Consider the following 19,814-nt stretch of genomic DNA (forward strand, 5'->3'; position numbering starts at 1 on the left):
AATCAAGGTTACAGTGAGGCATTTTCAATGGAAGTGAATGGGGCCTATTTTTGGAAGTACAAAGCTTACAATTTATTTAAAGCACTTGCATTAATTCTACTGTTAAAACATGTATTATCAGAGCAGTAAATTTGTTGACGTTTTATGGTTTGATGTAAAATTGGTCATAACCTTACACCGGAAAGGTTAGTAAGTGATTTTGTTGCACTAAAATCATATTAACACCGATATTGTTTGCCTTGTGGCTAAACTTTCATTCAAAAATTGGCCCCCATTCACTTCTATTGTAAGTGTTTTTTTTTGTTTTGTTTTTTAAGAAAAGGAGGGGCAAGAAAAATTGCTTTGTTTTTGGTAATCAATATTATACCACAAATACTGTTGATTTAGTTTAACTTGTATTGAATTGTTAGTATTCCTTATGAACTATGCAAGTGAACTCTAGAAGGTGATTATGTTGAAAAACTTGAAAGAAATTCTAACCAGTCAAAGCACTAAAAATATCCTTTTCCTTATAGATCTATACATTTCACCCTAAAGTCTTGATGTTGGGAAAAAGTAATTTGTAAACTTACAAAAATCTGAATCAAAAATATTATAATAATAATTATCATCATCCTTCCAGACATTAAAGGCCAGAAATAGCATCAAGACTGGACATGAAATAGGGAAACTAGAGAAAAAGTTTTGCTTTTTAAGTGGACCGAGGTTACAACAAATATTACTTTATTGGACATGAAAAATTACTTCAACTTAAAGTTGGATTACACTCCTTAAAGACAAGATCAAATAAACAATACCTCTTGAAACCAACACACATTTTTATAGAACATGAGGCAGTTTTTATATTTTAACAAATTTGAGGTAAAGAGTTTTTCTTTGTCATATACATTTTTTTTCTCACAAAATATATAAAAAACGTTGAACCCAGGGATAAAGCCCAAGTATGACAGAGTTTGTTCCCTGCCTCCCCCAAAATGCCAGGTCTCTCTTTCTCAGTTGCTGCTTGTTAAGGTTGCTTCACAGTTCTTTTAAAAAGTTTTAATTCATCACACCTTGGGATAAGAATTATTAAATTGTGCAGAAAAAGGAGCTGGGTTTGGTTTAAAGGAAACAGGGAAAATTGCAGCTAGTATTTCACAAGCAGCCGATAGAAGTAGAACCAGGTAAGTTAATTAATTACACGCAAGCAAGTTCTGGAAACGGCTGACCACCTTCATCATCCAAGTACCCTTAACCACAGTCCATATTACATAAACGGTGAGAAATGTACAAGCAAGCAAACAAAACAAATCTCTGAGATTCTTAAAAATGCATTCATTGGTGCTTTAGTTGTATCAGAATTGTCTCAGTTTGTGCAAGTGAGATCCACCGATAAAACAGGCCACAATATCTTGGCAGGACTGTACATACAAAAAAATCAGTCCCTTCCTTCAAATCAAGCAGCAGTTCATATTCAAGTGGGGATTGAGCATACCTTATGCATGAATTCAAATGGGACATGATCACACAGGACAAGCGTACAGGATACAAGTCCAATATCAAGGGCAGAAGTCACACAAACATCCAAGCACCAAATTTTACAACACAAGGAGAAATCTTTCAGTTCTGAATCCTTCAATGACTGAGACCCCTTTTATTAGGAAAATAGCCTTTATAGGATTTTTAAAAACACCACACTGCTCATCTGGTCTTTATAACCAATGTGTTCATGTATCAAATTGTTTCTAGTTTTTTTCTTTAAATAGAATTTATTTAATCAGAAATCAGTGCAATTGAGCAATCTGAGAAAACAAAAGAATATGTTTCAAAGCTCAGTTACTAGTCATTACAGTCTGCTCCCCTAAAGCCTTGTTATAAAATTCCCCTCCCACCTGTATCTCAGCACCTGTCCGAAACCCTCCCAAAACCCCAAGCAAAACACTCACATTTAAGTAGAATTAGAAAAAGTGCAATCCTCCTTTAAGGTAACAAACCATCTGCCTCACACATCAAAGTCACAGAATGCAACATGGGTCTGTGTTTGGTCTGCACCAGAGTAATTAAGGCTCCTTATCACCCTCTGCTTTTACTGTGTTAAACATAAAAAAGAAAAGATGTAAATATAATGTGGCCTACTGTATCCTTAATTAGAATTAACTAACTTTGACTTATGTATAGAATGATGGCCTGGCTTCAATGGGAGAGGATGGATGGGGGATGGGGGGGACTTCATACTACAAACAAATATTAAAAAATACCTCAATAGATTAGATATGCAAAATCTTTTAATGCAACTCCTTATAAAGTGAGGTCTGTCTAGGTAAATCTTGAAACAATCAAAATCTGAGGCACAAGGAAACCAACTGGTTTGACTTTTATTAGGACATAGGTTGTAGGCTCAAAAACTAAGGCAAACTGCTTCAAGTTCATTTTGTTACTTAAATAAAACATTAACATAATTTTTAGAAAGAACTAAAATGATAAAAGCCTTAGTCTGATCCCCAATCTTAATTGACCTAAGAGTGCCATGTCGTCTCCATTTGAAAGTTTCCCAAATTCAGGCAATATGCAAATGTCTGCATTGTGCCTACTGAATCTTCCAGCATTTAAAACCATGTGCAATTCAAACTAGCTCATACAGGGTTCATATAAAGCAACTATTAAGGCAATATGTGTCTGTGCTCCTTGTATGGCTAACATACCAATGCTCCCTTGCCTCCAGCCTTAAAAGAATTTAGCAATTCATGTTGCTTGCTCTCGATTCCCTCTCTCTGTCAGCAGTGTCCTCCCTGAGTCGCCTAATTTCAACAGTCCCACCGAGGTATCCTAAAAGAGCACAAAGGTTGTGTGAATACTCCTAGGCATAGATTTCTCTTGTTTAACAGGCTCAGAAACCATTCTAGTTAAAACAGTCTACAAGACTTTGGACTTCTAAGTAATTCACTTAATGTCTTTCTTTCTTGAAGAGGCAGACTCTATGTAAACGCTACTGATCAGATTAGAGTACTAGAAATCTAATCTCATACCAGCATAAAGAGCATAAAATGTATCTTCCGAACTAACTGATAAAAAAATAAACCCCATGGAAGGAAGGCACTTCTAAAGCAAAACAGCTGCATCTTGCAATGAATGACTTGATGTGGGAGTGCAATCAGAGGATAAGTCCCCCACTCCGATTCTCTTGACATCCTCTAAACACAGGATGTGATCGCATAGTTTTTTACAGTTGTACCCATGCGATTGCTCTTCAACAATAAAAGCTGATGTCCCCTAACTAAAAGCAAGTGCTAAAATGCCATGCCCCCAATCTGATACAGACCAAACAAGATGCCATGACACCATCTCAAAGCAGCATACAACTCTCTGTACAACTCTCCCAAAATCTCAAATTGCAGCAACCACAAACCCTCCTCAGCCCACCTGATGCTCCCCGCGGATAATGTGCGAGGAGAACTCATAGCGGTCCTGACTGCGATGGCCGCAGATGTTGCACTCGAAGGGTTGGCGGAAGCCATGGCAGCCCATGTGGATAGTGAACATGACATGGTCCAGGAAGAAAATGCGACAGTGCTCGCAGCGGAAGGAGCGCACTGGCCGCCCTTCCCCGTCCACCACCTGCCTGGCTTCCCTGGCTGGCGGTGAGCGCGGGCCAGCCTTGGTGGGCAGCCCTGGTAAACCCCCATGGACTCCTTTTTCCCTGTCCCTCTCAATGTCCATTTCTTTGGCATGTCTAGGACTGTGCCGCTCACGCCTGCTGTTGTGGTTTAAGTTTCCAGGTGGCACTGAGGCAATGATGCACTGCTCCTCCACCATGCTCTCAGTGTCTGTAGAATCTTGGTAACCATTGCTCGGCGAGGCAGCGCGACTGCGACTGGAGGGCGCGTCGTCATGACCCTCTCCAGCCTCCCTCCCAGCCAGGCCTATTGAGATGCCCTCTGCACAGTTTAGCCGCTGCCCTAGAGGAGTTATATGGGGGTAGACAGAGCTGAATACTGGGGTAAAATCTGGTAGGCAGGCAGAGTGGGGAAGCATCTGCAGGGAGCGGGAAGGATCCACATCATTGCTGCCTCCTCTTGGCCCCCGGAGGAAACGCCCTAAAGAAGATGGATCAGCCTCGGTGTGTGAGACCAACACGTCCCCTTCTTTATCAGGATTGGGATCGAATTCATAAGGTGCTTCGGATATATTCAGCCGCATGTGCTTTTCACCTAGAAAGTCAGGGAGCATCAGTATTATCAGTATAGGGAGGAGGAGACAGACCACTCGTAGAAAAATGATTGGGAGAAAATGTAACTCAATATATCGACTGTAGGAGTGGAAGTCTGGCCTTTCAGTTAAAAGAGCCAACCGCATTTTTGATAAAGGCATTGGCTGTTTATTTACTTTAGAATGTGAATTAGCTGAACCAGGGTGAAAAATACAGTTTTAGGGTCATTTGAGCTAGAGAATCGAAACTAAAGATACTATTGTTGTCAGATTTGATCAAATACAGGTGAAACTCGAAAAATTAAAATATCGTGCAAAAGTTCATTAATTTCAGTAATTCAACTTAAAAGGTGAAACTAATATATTATATAGACTCATTACAAGCAAAGTAAGATATTTCAAGCCTTTATTTGATATAATTTTTATGATTATGGCTTACAGCTTATGAAAACCCCAAATTCAGAATCTCAGAAAATTTGAATATTACATGAAATCAATAAAAAAAGGATTTTAAATACAGAAATGTCGGCCCTCTGAAAAGTATAATCATGCATATGTACTCAGTACTTGGTTTGGGCCCCTTTTGCATTAATTACTGCCTCAATGCGGCGTGGCATGGATGCTATCAGCCTGTGGCACTGCTGAGGTGTTATGGAAGACCAAGATGCTTCAATAGCGGCCTTCAGCTCTTCTGCATTGTTTGGTCTCATGTCTCTCATCTTTCTCTTGGCAATGCCCCATAGATTCTCTATGGGGTTCAGGTCAGGTGAGTTTGCTGGCCAATCAAGCACAGTAATACCATGGTCATTGAACCAAGTTTTGGTACTTTTGGCAGTGTGGGCAGGTGCCAAGTCCTGCTGGAAAATGAAGTCAGCATCTCCATAAAGCTTGTCTGCTGAAGGAAGCATGAAGTGCTCTAAAATGTCCCGGTAGACGGCTGCGTTGACTCTGGACTTAATAAAGCACAGTGGACCAACACCAGCCGATGACATGGCTCCCCAAACCAACACAGACTGTGGAAACTTCACACTGGACTTCAAGCATCTTGGATTGTGTGCCTCTCCATTCTTCCTCCAGACTCTGGGACCTTGGTTTCCAAATGAGATGCAAAATTTGCTCTCATCAGAAAAGAGGACTTTGGACCACTGAGCAACAGACCAGTTCTTTTTTTCTTTAGCCCAGGTAAAACGTTTGACATTTGAAGCCCATGTCCAGGACCCGTCTGTGTGTGGTGGCTCTTGATGCAGTAACTCCAGCCTCAGTCCACTCCTTATGAAGCTCCCCCACACATTTGAATGGCCTTTTCCTGACAATCCTCTCCAGGCTACGGTCATCCCTGCTGCTTGTGCACCTTTTTCTTCCACGCTTTTCCCTTCCACTTAACTTTCTATTAATGTGCTTTGATACAGCACTTTGAGAACATCCAACTTCTTTTGCAATTACCTTTTGAGGCTTTCCCTCCTTGTGGAGGGTGTCAATGATGGTTTTCTGCACAACTGTCAGGTCAGCAGTCTTCTCCATGATTGTGAATTCAACTGAACCAGACTGAGAGACCATTTAAAGGCTCAGGAACCATTTGCAGGTGTTTTGGATTAATTAGCTGATTAGAGTGTGACACTTTGAGCCTACAATACTGAACCTTTTCACAATATTCTAATTTTCTGAGATTCTGAATTTGGGGTTTTCATAAGCTGTAAGCCATAATCATAAAAATTATATCAAATAAAGGCTTGAAATATCTTACTTTGCTTGTAATGAGTCTATATAATATATTAGTTTCACCTTTTAAGCTGAATTACTGAAATTAATGAACTTTTGCACGATATTCTAATTTTTCGAGTTTCACCTGTATGTTGATACAGAATCTTAACAAACAGTTTTTGGAGATTTCATTCTTTCTTCATTCAAACAGACAGGAGCTACACTTGTCAGCCAATTGGCAACCAAGAAAACAGCTAAGCTATGGAGTAACCAAGATGGCTAGTAAGTGAACAGACATGCTAAAGGGATAGTTGAACCAAAAAAACGTTCATCCACAAATCATTCACTCACCAGTATCAGAGAATATTTAGAGCAAGATACAGCACTGGTATTAAAATGAATGAGAGAAACTGGAAAAGCCAATATCGAGGATGTAGAAAAAAAGAAGTCCCTCTTTATAGATAAAGAGCCAATCACCTTTTAGATACAGACATCGCCTGTTGGTCAACTCGAGAACACACGTGCATTAGCTGGACTAGCCTGAAAAGTAGTGTTTTTTTTAGCATGATCCGAGCTAAAGTAACACAATTTATGATACCGTTGCTTTCAAATTCCACTGCTGATTCTAAATGTGTTCTTTTATCATAATCTTGACCAACCATATGGAGATTTTGGTCTTTCCCTATTCAATTTGATATGAGTTGTACTTTTATGCTGCTTGTATCCATAGAAAATAGCTGGCCAGGAGCGTTCCAATGATGGCCGTTGAGTGGACTGACTGACGTTGTTCCCAGCCTGTTTGAATTTAGCTTTTTGGATGAACTATACTTTTAAAGGGACTTTGACTTAAAGTATATCACTTAAAATAGACACATCTATATTAATTTCATACTGTCACTCAAAGCAGTGGGCCTACCCAAGAACTTCTGGGGTGTTGATCTTTTCCGCTTGGTGATGCTATTGGCCAGTCGATCAATGAAGGTCATCTTCTCTGAGGAGGACTGGATAAAGGGTTCAGACATCATCTCCATGTTCTGAACCTCTTCACCTGAACATAAAATTATGGACGAACAGTGTGAGAATGAACCAATGCACTTGTAGCACCATTGTAATTGAATAAATGGTGTGTGCGTGTCGTATTACCGCGTGCAGATTGGGTGTTGTGAGCAGGCTGGCTGTCCCGACTCTGTAGGTAGCTGTGGCAGCGCTCTCTGTGCTCCTCCAGGGTGCTCTGCTGCTTGTAACTGCGGCCACAGTAACTGCACTTGTAGGGCTTCCCAACTGTAGGGGAGGACACTGAAATACGAAGGAGGAAGAATTTTAAGCCAAGGCAAAGGCATTTCACACTCTTTGTGCTGGTGATATGTAAACATGAACATTACTAAAACAATATTGATTCTTTACCTAATGTGAGGTGTTACCTAATAAAATTGTGTCAAAAGAGCTGCAAAAAGATGCTTCCAAGTACAATTACATAAGAATATAGTAATTACAAACTGGTACAGAATTTGTAGTTAGACCGCAGAATTTCCCTAGTCACAATTTCCCCAAAAACGAAATGAGATGCTGCTAATCTAGGACATTTACAAAGAAAAACTGCAGACCGCATCAGCTCATTGTGAGATGTGCGTCATTTCAGAGAAATACATTACTCTAAAAAGCCATTTCTCTAAATGTCTGCATTCATGTTAATAGAACTTTAACCAGCCAGATTTAGGTGCTAAAGGTGAATGCTTTTCAAAATCATTCAAAAACACAAGCAGGATATCCTGTTTTCATAATATTCTAAATGTCATACTAGACTGCTGCAGAGTTATCATTTTGTTGCCTGATCATCTATGCGATATCTTAAACTTCACTGCATAGCTGATCGATGAGATCTTATTTACACTTATTAGTTAAGTTGTGCAATCTCTGGAAGTGCAATGAGTTTAAAAGGAAGTTAACCAAAGCTCTAGGCAGAGCGGAACAGAAATAGGTTCAAATGGCCTTGCCTACATTAATCTGTTCTCATTCTTTGCTACATCAAAAGGCTTTTTTTCCATCCCACACACTATTCCATCCATTTATTTCCAGCCACAATGTTCTATCTCTCCTTCCTTCTCACAAATGGTTTTGACCAATGAAGGCTCACCAGAGTGGGTGCGGAGGTGTCCTGTCAAGGCGTCTCGGCGACGACAGGCGTAGTTACAAAAGGGACATTTGAAGGGCTTCTCACCAGAGTGGAGCTTGATGTGACGCAGCAAGTTGCCCTTCTGAGTGAAGGAGGCCCCACACTGGTTACATTGGAATGGCCGCTCACCTACCGAGACCAAGACTACCAGTTTCCCACCAGCCCAAAAAATAGCATCACATATCTTCAAGCAGTTATTTTCAAAATTATATTCTTGTCAAGAGACATTAGCCACTTTCACATTCACTTTCCCGTTTGACTGCAGTAAAATTACAGTATTATCTTTTTTGCTAAATCTGCTATTCACGTATGCAACGGCTTTCCGTCTTCTATCCGTATCATCACCATTCACACCTCACCACCAAACTGCCATTTAAAATCAGTGATATCTGCCGCACAAAGGGGGTGCTGAATCAACCCCAAGGAGGGTGTTTGGATGGCAAAATGTGGGGGGACCAGGGCTGGGCGATTTGTAATTAGATATTGACGATATCTGAAAAACATTCTGATGCCGATTGTGACACTCATTGACAGACATTGATTGACAATATCTGCCACTGTGGCATGTGACCTATAAGATGTCTTGGAGTGACACATGACAAGAAATGCTGTTAGACACAAAGATGTGAATTTAAAGAAATACACTTGATTGAATTTTGAAGAATAGACGAAAGAAAAGACATCGATGTGTGTGTCTGATTCATGTCACGTGGAGAACGCACGTATAAAGAGTCCTCACTCTTTGTTTTATGATTCAGTCATATAAAACAGACCAAAGTGTGTGTGTGTGTGTGTGTGTGTGTGTGTGTGTGTATATATATATATATATATATATATATATATATATATAAAATGTTATTCCAAATGTTATTGGCAGGTCACTTGGGACAGGGGAAAACACTAAGCCATCTCACGCCCCATTTCTATTGGCCGGCCATTCACAGAGATGTTCTCCGGTGGTGTGTGGCATGCTGAGAATGTCAGCTACTGAATCTGCCGGCCGCTCCAAAAATGCCATTGCACCCCCTTCCATTGCGCGAGGTTCTTTTCGAACGAATTGGCATGGACCTCGTCGGGGCATTAGAATGGACAGCATGCAGGCGTCGCTTTGTGTTAGTCCTGAATGATTACGCAATGCGATATCCAGAAGCAGTGCCTCTGTGCAACATCTCAGCATGTAGTGTTGTGGAGGCACTCTTCAGAATAATCTCCCATGTGGGGATTCCAAAAGAAATCCTCATTGATCAGGGCACTACTTTCATGTCACATACACTACACAAGCTGTATGAATTATTGGGTATTAAATCGATTCGGACAATCATGTACCATCCACAAACGGATGGCTTGGTCGAGCTGTTTAATACGTTTTAAGATTTAAAAAATTATTCTTAAGTTTGTGCACGAAGATGCTCGGAATTGGGATAAGTGGTTTGAACCCCCATTATTTGCAGGACGAGAGATCCCGCAAGCCTCCACAGGGTTTTAATTGTTATATGGGGGTAAGCCCCGTGGCGTGTTTGATGTCATGAAGGAAAATTGGGAGGAGGGACCTTCACAGAGCAAAAAGGAAATTCAATATGTTCTTGACCTGAGAGCAAATCTCCACATGCTGGGGCGACTTTCACAGGATAATTTGCTACAGGCGCAAGAATGTCCTTCCCGACTGTATAACAGGGGTGCTCGGCTATGGAATTTTGCACGGGTGATAAAGTACTTGTATTGGTTCCCACATCGAGCTCGAAATTACTCGCGATGTGGCAAGGGCCCTTTGAGGTCACACAGCGAGTTGGGGAAGTCGATTATGAGGTAGTGCTTAGGGATGGGGCGGGGCAGGGCAGGTCAGATTTACCACCTCAACTACTAAAACCATGGAGAAAGGCGGTTACCATATCCTTGGCGACGGTAGTTATGGAGAGGGAGGAGCTTGGTCCGAAGGTGAGTCTAAAAGCACCAGATCACCCCGATCACTTTTGGAGACCATCTCTTGCCATCACAATGTATGGAGGTTGCCAGATTGCAAAATAATTTCTCTGATGTTTTCTCACCTCTCCCCGGCCACACTAATCTCATAAAACACCACATCAAGACAACCCCCGGGGTAGTGGTACATAGTTGGCCCTATCGGTTACCCGAACACAAAAAACATGAAGTACGGGAAGAATTAAAGATCATGCTCGATATGGGGATAATAGAATAATCCCACAGCGATTGTGCCAGCCCAGTAGTTCTGGTACCGAAGAGCGATGTCTCGGTCCGGTTCAGTGTGGATTATAGGAAAGTCAACGCGATGACGACATTTTACGCATATCCAATGCCTCATATTGACAAACTGCTCGATCGGTTGGGCACGGCTCGCTTTTATTCGACACTGGATTTAACAAAGGGGTATTGGAAGATACCCTGAATGCCAATGTCCAGTAAGAAAACTGCCTTCTCCACACCGTTTGGGTAACACCAATTTGTGACCCTTCTGTTCGGTTTGTTTGGGTCCCTGGCTATGTTTCAGCATCTAATGGACAGAGTCCTCTGACCACATGCTGCGTATGCTGCTGCTTATTTGGATGATATCATTATTTACAGTAATGATTGGCAGCAGCATCTGGGGGCAGTTCTGATGTCGCTGTGGCTAGCGGGGCTTACAGCAAACCCGAAGAAGTGCTCAACTGGGTGGGTGGACATACGGTATCTGGGGTTCCACTTGGGTCATGGGCAAGTGCGGCCCCAAATTGATAAAACCGCAGCAATTGCGACATGCCCAAGACTCAAGACCAAAAAGGAAATGAGACAGTTCCTGGGGCTGGTTATCATCGAAGGTTTGTGCCGCTGACTGATATCACTAAAAAGGGAGCTCCAGACCCGGTCCAGTGGATGTAACCAAAAAGATTTGAGGCTGTAATCGCTGCCAAAGGTGCTCAACCAAGTACTGAATTAAGGATCTGAATACTTATGTCAACGTAATATTTCATTTTTTTATTTTTAATAAATTTGCAAAGCTACCAAAAATCTGGTTTTTGCTTTGTCATTATGGGTGTGAAAAACAAATTAGAATTTAAAGCATTTTAGCATAAGGTTGCAACATAAACTGTGAAAAAAATGAAGTATACTTCTGTATACTTAACGAACACAATGTATGTGTGTGTGTGTGTGTGTGTGTGTGTGTGTACATCTTTGTTTTTAAGAAACAAAGATGAAAGTGATTAAATCATAAAATAATCCGAAAACATTAATGAAATGCAATACAAACACAAATTCGATAAAAACACATTGGAAATTATTAGGCAACTTTATTTGGGGAACACAAAGGAATTTATTAGACTTACACCTAATAGGAAAACTGGTGTTTTCTATCTATTTAAGCAGATATTAATACAAATTGTTGTAGCTGTTTTATAAAAGTTTAAATTATGTGGGTTTTGTTGAACTATCTAAAATGGTTTATGTCAATTAATTTATAACTGTCTTTAGCTCTAAATTTGTAATTTTGTATTAGTCATTTTCCACCTGTTATAGGATACTTGCATGACGTAAAATGGGGCCGCTGGAGAAGGTTGGACACAATAAGTGTTTGGATTTGGGTAGGTGGTTACATAAATGTTTTGACCACTTTGTTATTTTAATCGCTTTTGCAATTTGTTTAAGTGTAATTTTAATTTAGATATATCTTTGGTTTAAGTTTTCAGGTTTCAATAAATTTATATAATTTTTAATTTCAAAATTAAAAAAGCAAAAATAATCACTGATCCCTTGGCAGTGGGGGTAAATGGGTTAACGGTGCAAACGGATATTTCAATATTTTTTGCTATATAAAAAAAGGCTGTGTGAAAGTACCTTATAAAGAATATCTTACCTGTATGGCTGCGTTTGTGCACCATCAGAACGTTAGGTCCAATACAGATCATCCCACATATATCACATTTAAGCTTCCCATTGGGCAGCCGAATGGGACCAGGGGATGTGGGCTCAGGACTGGCCATGTCCCCACAGCCGTTCCCAGTCTGCCCTCGTGTGCTTCCGACCATCTCCACTCCCCCATCTTCTGCCATGTCCCCCTTTTCATCCTTCCATACTTCATCCTTCTCCCCGGCTCTTCTTTCTGCCAGCAGAGCACCACCTGCTTCCTCGTCACTAGAGAGCTCCACCTTGATGGAGTTAGCTGGGCAGGGAGAGAAATTATGAAAGTATCAGTGTCTTAGTTCGGGTATCGATGTGGAAATTACACTTTTCAACAGGTGAATTTCTATGACTTTTCCAATCACTGGCCAATTAAATATTTTAAAGCTGAGCATAACTAGAAAATTGTACATTCCCAATAGAAATGTCCATGACTTTCCATAATTGTATTCATTTTCATGAGTTTTCCAGGCCTGGAAATCACAATTTTAAAATTTGGTGATATTTCGGTTATCCATGAACATGGGAACACTGAATACAGGAATATACGATAGATTTGTGGCATTACAAATAAACTAGACTATAAATAGCAGATGCAGCAATTATTCAAGACAAGTAGGATATAAAAGTATTGTAAAAAATATTAACCACTAAGTGAGCGGCTTGGAGAGGACTGTTGACTGTTTGGTGTGCTCACAGTAGGTCTTCTCAGCCCTGCAAAAAACTCCCGTTCCGTTGAAGAATCTCCACTGCCTGGAAACGTAAGTGAACATGCATTAAGCTACATATGTGTTTAGTCTATTAGAAGAACATGTTATGAAAACATCAAAAGGCACTTTACCTGACATGTAAGAACGGCCATTGCATTCGTCAGCATTCATTATCACACCAGCTGCCTACACCAAGAAATATGAAAGAAAAAATGGCTACAGTATTTCTTGTAAAGCATAAAAACCTCACTGATATGATAATTTACAATTTTAACATGACTAACAAATAGGAAATAAAAGTATCTTAAGAGGACTTCAGTGCATTGATACATTTATAAAAGCACAATAAGTAAAAAGGTAAAAGAGGACAAAAAATTCACTCAAAGAATCTTAATTTGATTTCAAGTGATAAAAACACTTGCTGGTTCACTTGCAGTTTGTAATTCTTCCCTGTGTGGTTGCAATGTTTGAGTTATTGAATAATTGATATGCACACTGGTCAAGATCTCATTTCTTGCTCAACAGCAAAATTGAGTGTCTAGAAAGTTAGAGAGAACTAGAGTGCAAGAAAGTATCCTCCCCTTATTCAGTGACCTATCAGAACCTGTGCTGCTACACTTAAAGGAATGATGAAACTAAGGAGCTATCATGATTGGTTCTTACTTAATGCAGCAGGCTAGTTAGCATAGGAAAATGTAAATGCTTAGTTTTCCTGAAATCATGGTGAACTCTCTATTTGACTAGAACATACAGATTATGCTCATTTATCATGTAAAGACGTAATTAGAAAACATTCAGATATCATTAAGAGCAGTTTAAGGGTGATATTGAGCAGTGAGATGACAAAAGAGAAATTGCTTTATTTTAAATTCTTTCAAATCATAAAAATGGACTCTTACAAACAATGATCTTATCTCTAATTTTAAATGGACTTTTATCTATAATATTTGTTCTAATAATAAATAGGCCAGACATTTCAGAGCAGGTATATGAGTGGCATTATAAAACAAATAAATGACAAAAGATAAATTGCTTTCAAATGTTTTTCAAATCAAGACTAGATATGGCCTCTTATAAATTATTGTCTTATCTCAGAGCCTATATCCTAATAATAGGCATATGATGATATTATATTGAGCAGTAAGATGAAAAAAAAATTCAAATCCAAATAATAACAGACTCTTATAAATGATTGCCCTATACCAGTTCTTATGGCATAATATCTATGATATTTGTTTGAATAATGTATATGCATTTAGGCATTTAAGAGCAGGTATTGGATATTACATTGGTAAGTGAGATGAGCTAAGGTAAATTATGTAGAATCCTAAATGGACTCTTATGGACACTTATAAACTACTGTTATATCTATAAAATCAGTTGTAATAACAGGTATTCAGACATTTAATTTAGTTATTAAGAGTTTAATTAACGCAATAATTAAAACAGCTCCTGTCTGTCTGCAATCAAAACAAACACAATGACATGATCGTGTACAAGCCCTCGTATTTTCAGTGACTTTACACGCAGCATCGATAAAACAGCCGAAGTGCTGCAGAGGAGGACTTATAGCTCCCAGAATCATGTCAATCCTGTCTGCCTGTATGTCTGGAGCAACACTAGCTAGCCACTACTGCTAACAAGCTAACGAAACGTGACAGATTACATTATGGCCAAGACATAGATAAACTCCTTCACAAACGATAAAACTAACGTTGCTCTCCACGTTATCAGCTCCGCTGGCTGCGAACTTGAAATACGGTCGATATTTAGACGTGACAAACTAAAGCGGAATTATGTTTCCTGACAGCCCGCTGGCGTTGCTATGGCACCCAGTCCTCGACAGATGCCGTCTGGCAATGTAAACCGTCCCGATCCGAGCACAGTTACCTGACCTAAATGTCACTTTCCGCGAACGACACGTTTTGATTTTATACGTCGAGTATTTTTCTTACCTGACGATCGACTGTGGTGGAAATTGTTATACAGCAGAAGCGCCGTTTGTTGTCTCTGGCGAAGGCAGCATCTCCGGGATCTTTTACTTGAAAGCCCAAACAACTTCCGGGCCTTTGCTGGGATACAGGCCCGAATAACCTATAATCGAAAAGTGCCTCGCAAATCCATTATCAACAGAGATTATCGAATGCATCGATTCGACCTGTAACTATAAAGAAATAGACAAATTGCATCTCTAGAAACGTCTTGAATTTCATTCAAAACTAGATGTTTTTATTATTATTATTATAATAACACTTATTTTATAGTATTATTCTTAATACTTGTCTATTTATGGGAATTTTGCTGAACTTTTGAGAATGGCACAATAACGTTCAGATAATATTAGCCTATTAGTAGTATTTATACTGCTATAATTGTTTTATATAATATGAGACACTGAGAAATAAGGGTTTCTTATGTGATAAAAATGATAAATATTTTAATGAGAATGAGAGTTTAAAATGCGTATGTCAAGTTCGTAGACATGCCATTTTTGTGTCCCTGTTTGTTTAATTTTTTTTTTAAACATTTATATAATTTTCTACAAAAACAAATTTAAGGGTTTTGTCAATGTCAATTGGTGTAAACTTCAAGAAAATTTATTAAAAGGTTTTAAAATACTTTCCTTGCGTCTTGAATGCACGTGAGTGTAACAACATTATACATTTTGTCAAATGCTTGTTTAAAAATAATAATAATAATTGAAAAGAAAAAATGTACTATTTGTGCAAACATTTTTTTCTTCTTCAAGAATTTCAGCTTGTAATGACACTTATTTATTTACTTACTGTATATAATTTTGCTGTCTTTGTATGTTTCACCACTTTAAACTCAGAAATTGTAAACATATTAAACTTAGTAGAGGTGTTCTGTGTGAATTGCTTTATTAATGCATTTTTTAAATAACATAATAGATCCACACACACACACACACACACACACCAAAAGATTAGTGTCAGATTATTGACCCTTACACTATAATTATATTCAAATTCTATTTTTATCCAAATCCTCTCATTATCAGTTTAGAGCCATTGAGAAATAAAAAGAAGGCCTGCCATTAGTATAGCCTGGTGTAAATAGTATTAGCTAAATATTGAATATCATAGTAAATTAAACCTAACAATAAACAATATAATTTGGCTTTTTATTAACCTGCTTAGTATTGACAATTTTCTGAGAAATGCATTCCCACTAACAGTTATTATTTTGTGCATTACAATATAAAACAAACCCTGTATTATACGTAATGTTGCCACAAGATGGCAGCGAAAACTTAATAATCCTCCATGGATAGATTTGAGGGAGAAAGTGATTTCTCTGAATAAATGTGAAAAACTGTTTTGTTTAGAAATATTCACATTTTATTTATTTATTTTACACCAGGTTGACTTTGTGCAAAAACCCTGTAGATCTTAGGTATGTGTAAATTAAATCTAAGCACCCCAAAAGGTAAGCTCTTCCTCAGATGATCATGCTCGTCGTTGTGGTTTATGTCTCTGAAGAAGTATCTCATATGCCTCCTGAATCTGAATAAACATCTGTTGTGCCTCTGCTTGTTGCTTGGGGTTGTGGTCTGGATGCCACACTTTAGCCAGTTCCCTATAGCTACGTGTGATCTCCTCCATAGATGCCTCTTCAGGCAATGACAGTATCTGATTGTAAGAACATTTTATAATGACAATGATATATGAATTACAACAGTTGCATCATGCACATTCTTTATTATTTTCTTTTTGTTTAAATGATATTTACTGGAAAGAAAAGGCTATAAATGTAGTGAAAATATTTGGACACTTAGGACAAACTTGAATAAACATAAATGTGTTTACATCTTATGACAAAATAGTAAACAAATTGGCTTTTGTTTTCTAACAAATAATAAGAATAAAAAAGACATTTGTTAGGTTCAAAATTAAATAAATATATATAATTAGCACTCACCGTCAGTGCCTCCATTTCTTTTTTACTATACTCATTAAGAAGTATTTCTAGCACCTTCCTCCAGCTGTCCTCGTAGAAACTCCCTCCTGTCAGAGAACAAAGTAGACGATATGGCAACAACAGAAAATACTCCAGCAGTCCTCTGAGCCAGGGTAGGAACCAGAAAAAATCAAGCAGGGCTGCTATACAGTCTGATATGTAGTACAATGTGGCTGTGGTGTTATGAAAAACACAGTATCCCAGCGGACCAGAGAAAGCCAGAACACCTAAACTCAGACGATACAGACGAGGCCCTTGGGAAAACAGTAACACAAATTCAGTTAATTACACAATCAAGACAGTGGCATAGCCAGAAACAACAGATGTGCCAAGAGAACACTGGGTGTGCAAATACTAAAGCACAATTAAGTGAAATATAATCAAAATGACCATTAACAACCATTGCATCAATTTATTTTTGGCTATAATTTTTCAATTTTCATCTGCCTACTTTGGCTTGCATCTACCAAGTGAAAGATGATATTGTGCCATAGTACCATAGAGTTTGATTGAACGCATAGCCTTTGATATTAACAACAATATGGGAAGCGTTTTCTCCTCCTTTTAAAAGTTGATAGGCCTATTTAGTTTGCTTAATATGATTGGTTGTATTTTATTATTTGCATTTAGGTTTTTTTCCTCCTCCTGTAATTTTTTTTTTTTTTTGCGTCATAACCCACCAGTGGAGAACCACTGCTGTATGTTACAAGAAGACGTGCACAGTTGTGTGTGTCTGTGAGGTGGGGGAGGAATCACATTGTAGAAGATAGGCCTATGACTCAATACTATAAGGAAGGTTTTTAAAATACCATACATTGACAGATATTAAAATGTGCTTATGCACAGTGTGTCTCACCCAGTGGCTCTGGCGGAGATCCAGCAAGCTGAGCCGGTTTGATCGTGCTGTGTTGTGCAGCGGTAACACTTGCAGCTATACTGATAGGCAGAGGAGAGAGACTGCTGCCATAGAAGATGGAAGAGGTGATGATACATGTAATGAGGGTCTTCTGCAGGTTAGAGGTCTGCTGGCCAACGGAGGACACCAGGTGCACACCTGCACCTATGCTCAGTGGCAGCACAAGGATGTAGAAAAAACTAAGAGAGCTAAGGCTTATTAAAGCAACCGTGCCAAAGTAAATGCCAACACAAACCTGACCAGTAAACCGAATCAGGCCAATTGATGGTGGATTCACATGGCGACGTCTAACTCGGACTTCCTCTGCTCCTTTGTTGGCATCACTCACGTATGATGGAATACGGAAGAACTCCCTTAGCCAGCCAATGCCAAAGCCGCCCAAGGTGAGCATCCACAGGAGGGCATGGCTGTCTCGCCCCAGGTAAATGTGATGAAGGCCAAGTGGTCCGCCCATGGCCCACAAGGCATATGTGATCATGAGCTTCTTAGCCATGAGGTCATTCTCTGCACAGTCTCCTTCAAAATAGTGAGGAATTATTTTAGCAAAAGAATTATGTAAACAATTAACCAATACCATGGTTATGAATACTAGTTTATGATTATTATATTTGTATACTTAATACAAATCCAACAACAAGCAGTGTTAAATGATTAAACTATGTTTAGCATATCAATTTGTGATCATATATGTTTTCACTCACTCACATCACCAGTACTGACTTTCACTCATGTGACTACTGATCAGTTATGAAACCACAACAGCTCACTGCTCTCTTACCTGTGGGACTGAGCGATCGACCTTTCTACACCAACGTGTTATAGAGTCCTAAAACAAGGCAAGTGTTAGAAATGTAAGAATACAGGCAACACATCATAACATTATCGCTTTGAAGTCAACTTTAATTTTAAATCATTCACTTTTTGAAAAAGATTTAACCTATGGACTTCCGTATTTGCATCAATATGGACTTTGATAAGATGATGACACTATCTGAGTCATAAAACAGTAAACTTTGATTGATCTGATGAAACATCTAAGGTACAGAACAGTAGACTTTACTAAAGAGCAAAATGCATTCTTCTACTTTCATGGATTTAATTGAACATTAAAAACACAGTCTTCGTGTAAAATACCTTTAATATATTAACGACAGCTTGGAGGCCTTGAAAATACTCTATTTAATATATAGTTCTAGTCCTAAAATCTGATTGGACAAGCGGCATTACCAGAATGCTGGCTTACTGTCCAACAGCACTGGGACTATTCATTTTTCTTTTTTTATCATTCCGCTTCTCAAAGTGTTTCTCTGTATTCAAAGCTTTTCAAAAAGTGGTGGGGATTTTGATTCATCGTTCATTCTGATTTCATTCAATGATTTGTTCAGTGACCATATTTGCAGATTGCATATTTACTCCAGTAGGTGGCCACAAGTGTGAGTCTTTCATTAATTGATTCAACTGATAAAACATAAATAAATGTCACCATCAAAACAATGGCAGTGAATGACAACTATTTGTTCACTTAAAAGATTTGTTCAAAAACAGTAATTCATTTACAAATGAAACTACCACGAGCTGGCCAATTTTTGACAGAAACATGTTATTTAAAAATATTTACTTGTATTTTACTTGTCTGACTTTCTATCTGCATAAAAGTAATCCATACGACTCCAGTGGTTAAATCCATGTCTTCAGACGCGATATGTCAGGTATAGGTGAGAAACAGAATAGGGTACAATGGGGCTAAAGGCTCCCCAGGGTAAAAGGCTCCTTTGATATTATTTTCTCCCAAAACACTAAATAGCATCTGAAACGTCCACAGGACTTAAACACCTGTTTGTCATTATACAATGGAAATGTTACTGTTCCATGAGATCTTTGTGTGTGGTGTCTAAAAGTAGATTTTGAGGCAATTTGATCTAAGTTTTTGTAATTTTTTTAAAAGTTGCAAATTTCTGTAGCTAATGAGAATTACATTTCTTTTGAGACAAAATACATATCATTTTCAGTTTTATTTAAGGTTATTAAATCAAAGATTTTTCAATAACTGTAATTTGGAATAAAAAGCCCCTCTGTTGCAGGCCCCTATTAAACACATTGTTTTCATTAATGTGGGGTGAATAGATTTGTTATGAAAAATGTTCAAAGAGGGCTCACATTAACTCATCCAATCATAGTAGAGATTAGTTTGTTTATAGAATACATGAGATGTAATTAAATGCCATGTGTTTGAAATGAACAGGAAATGGTTGACTTT

General features: G+C 38.6%; 2 protein-coding genes across 4 annotated transcripts; both read right to left on the reverse strand.

Annotated features, from left to right (window-relative positions):
- Positions 1–706: 706 nt before the first annotated feature.
- Positions 707–14,718, reverse strand: LOC127628430 (zinc finger protein Eos-like). 2 transcript variants are annotated; one of them, XM_052105165.1, is made up of 8 exons: positions 14,616–14,718; positions 12,792–12,846; positions 12,599–12,703; positions 11,907–12,212; positions 8,021–8,188; positions 7,030–7,182; positions 6,803–6,934; positions 707–4,187 (listed from the first exon to the last, which is right to left on the reverse strand). In XM_052105165.1, exons 2-8 carry the CDS (start codon positions 12,829–12,831, stop codon positions 3,391–3,393), a joined length of 1,701 nt encoding a protein of 566 aa, XP_051961125.1. In that variant the 5' UTR covers positions 12,832–12,846; positions 14,616–14,718; the 3' UTR covers positions 707–3,390. The 2 variants fall into 2 exon arrangements, with proteins under 2 accessions (XP_051961125.1, XP_051961124.1); XM_052105164.1 differs by having other exon boundaries at positions 8,021–8,203.
- Positions 14,719–15,595: 877 nt separating this feature from the next.
- dnajc22 (DnaJ (Hsp40) homolog, subfamily C, member 22) lies at positions 15,596–18,482 on the reverse strand. 2 transcript variants are annotated; one of them, XM_052105173.1, is made up of 4 exons: positions 18,259–18,292; positions 17,498–18,073; positions 16,603–16,895; positions 15,596–16,313 (listed from the first exon to the last, which is right to left on the reverse strand). In XM_052105173.1, the coding sequence occupies exons 2-4, from the start codon at positions 18,048–18,050 to the stop codon at positions 16,131–16,133; spliced, it is 1,029 nt and encodes a 342-aa protein (XP_051961133.1). In that variant the 5' UTR covers positions 18,051–18,073; positions 18,259–18,292; the 3' UTR covers positions 15,596–16,130. The 2 variants fall into 2 exon arrangements, with proteins under 2 accessions (XP_051961133.1, XP_051961132.1); XM_052105172.1 differs by lacking the exon at positions 18,259–18,292 and adding an exon at positions 18,336–18,482 and having other exon boundaries at positions 15,598–16,313.
- Positions 18,483–19,814: the final 1,332 nt, after the last annotated feature.

Source organism: Xyrauchen texanus, chromosome 35 (assembly GCF_025860055.1).
Source record: "Xyrauchen texanus isolate HMW12.3.18 chromosome 35, RBS_HiC_50CHRs, whole genome shotgun sequence".
In the NCBI taxonomy this organism is placed as follows: Eukaryota; Metazoa; Chordata; class Actinopteri; order Cypriniformes; family Catostomidae; genus Xyrauchen; species Xyrauchen texanus.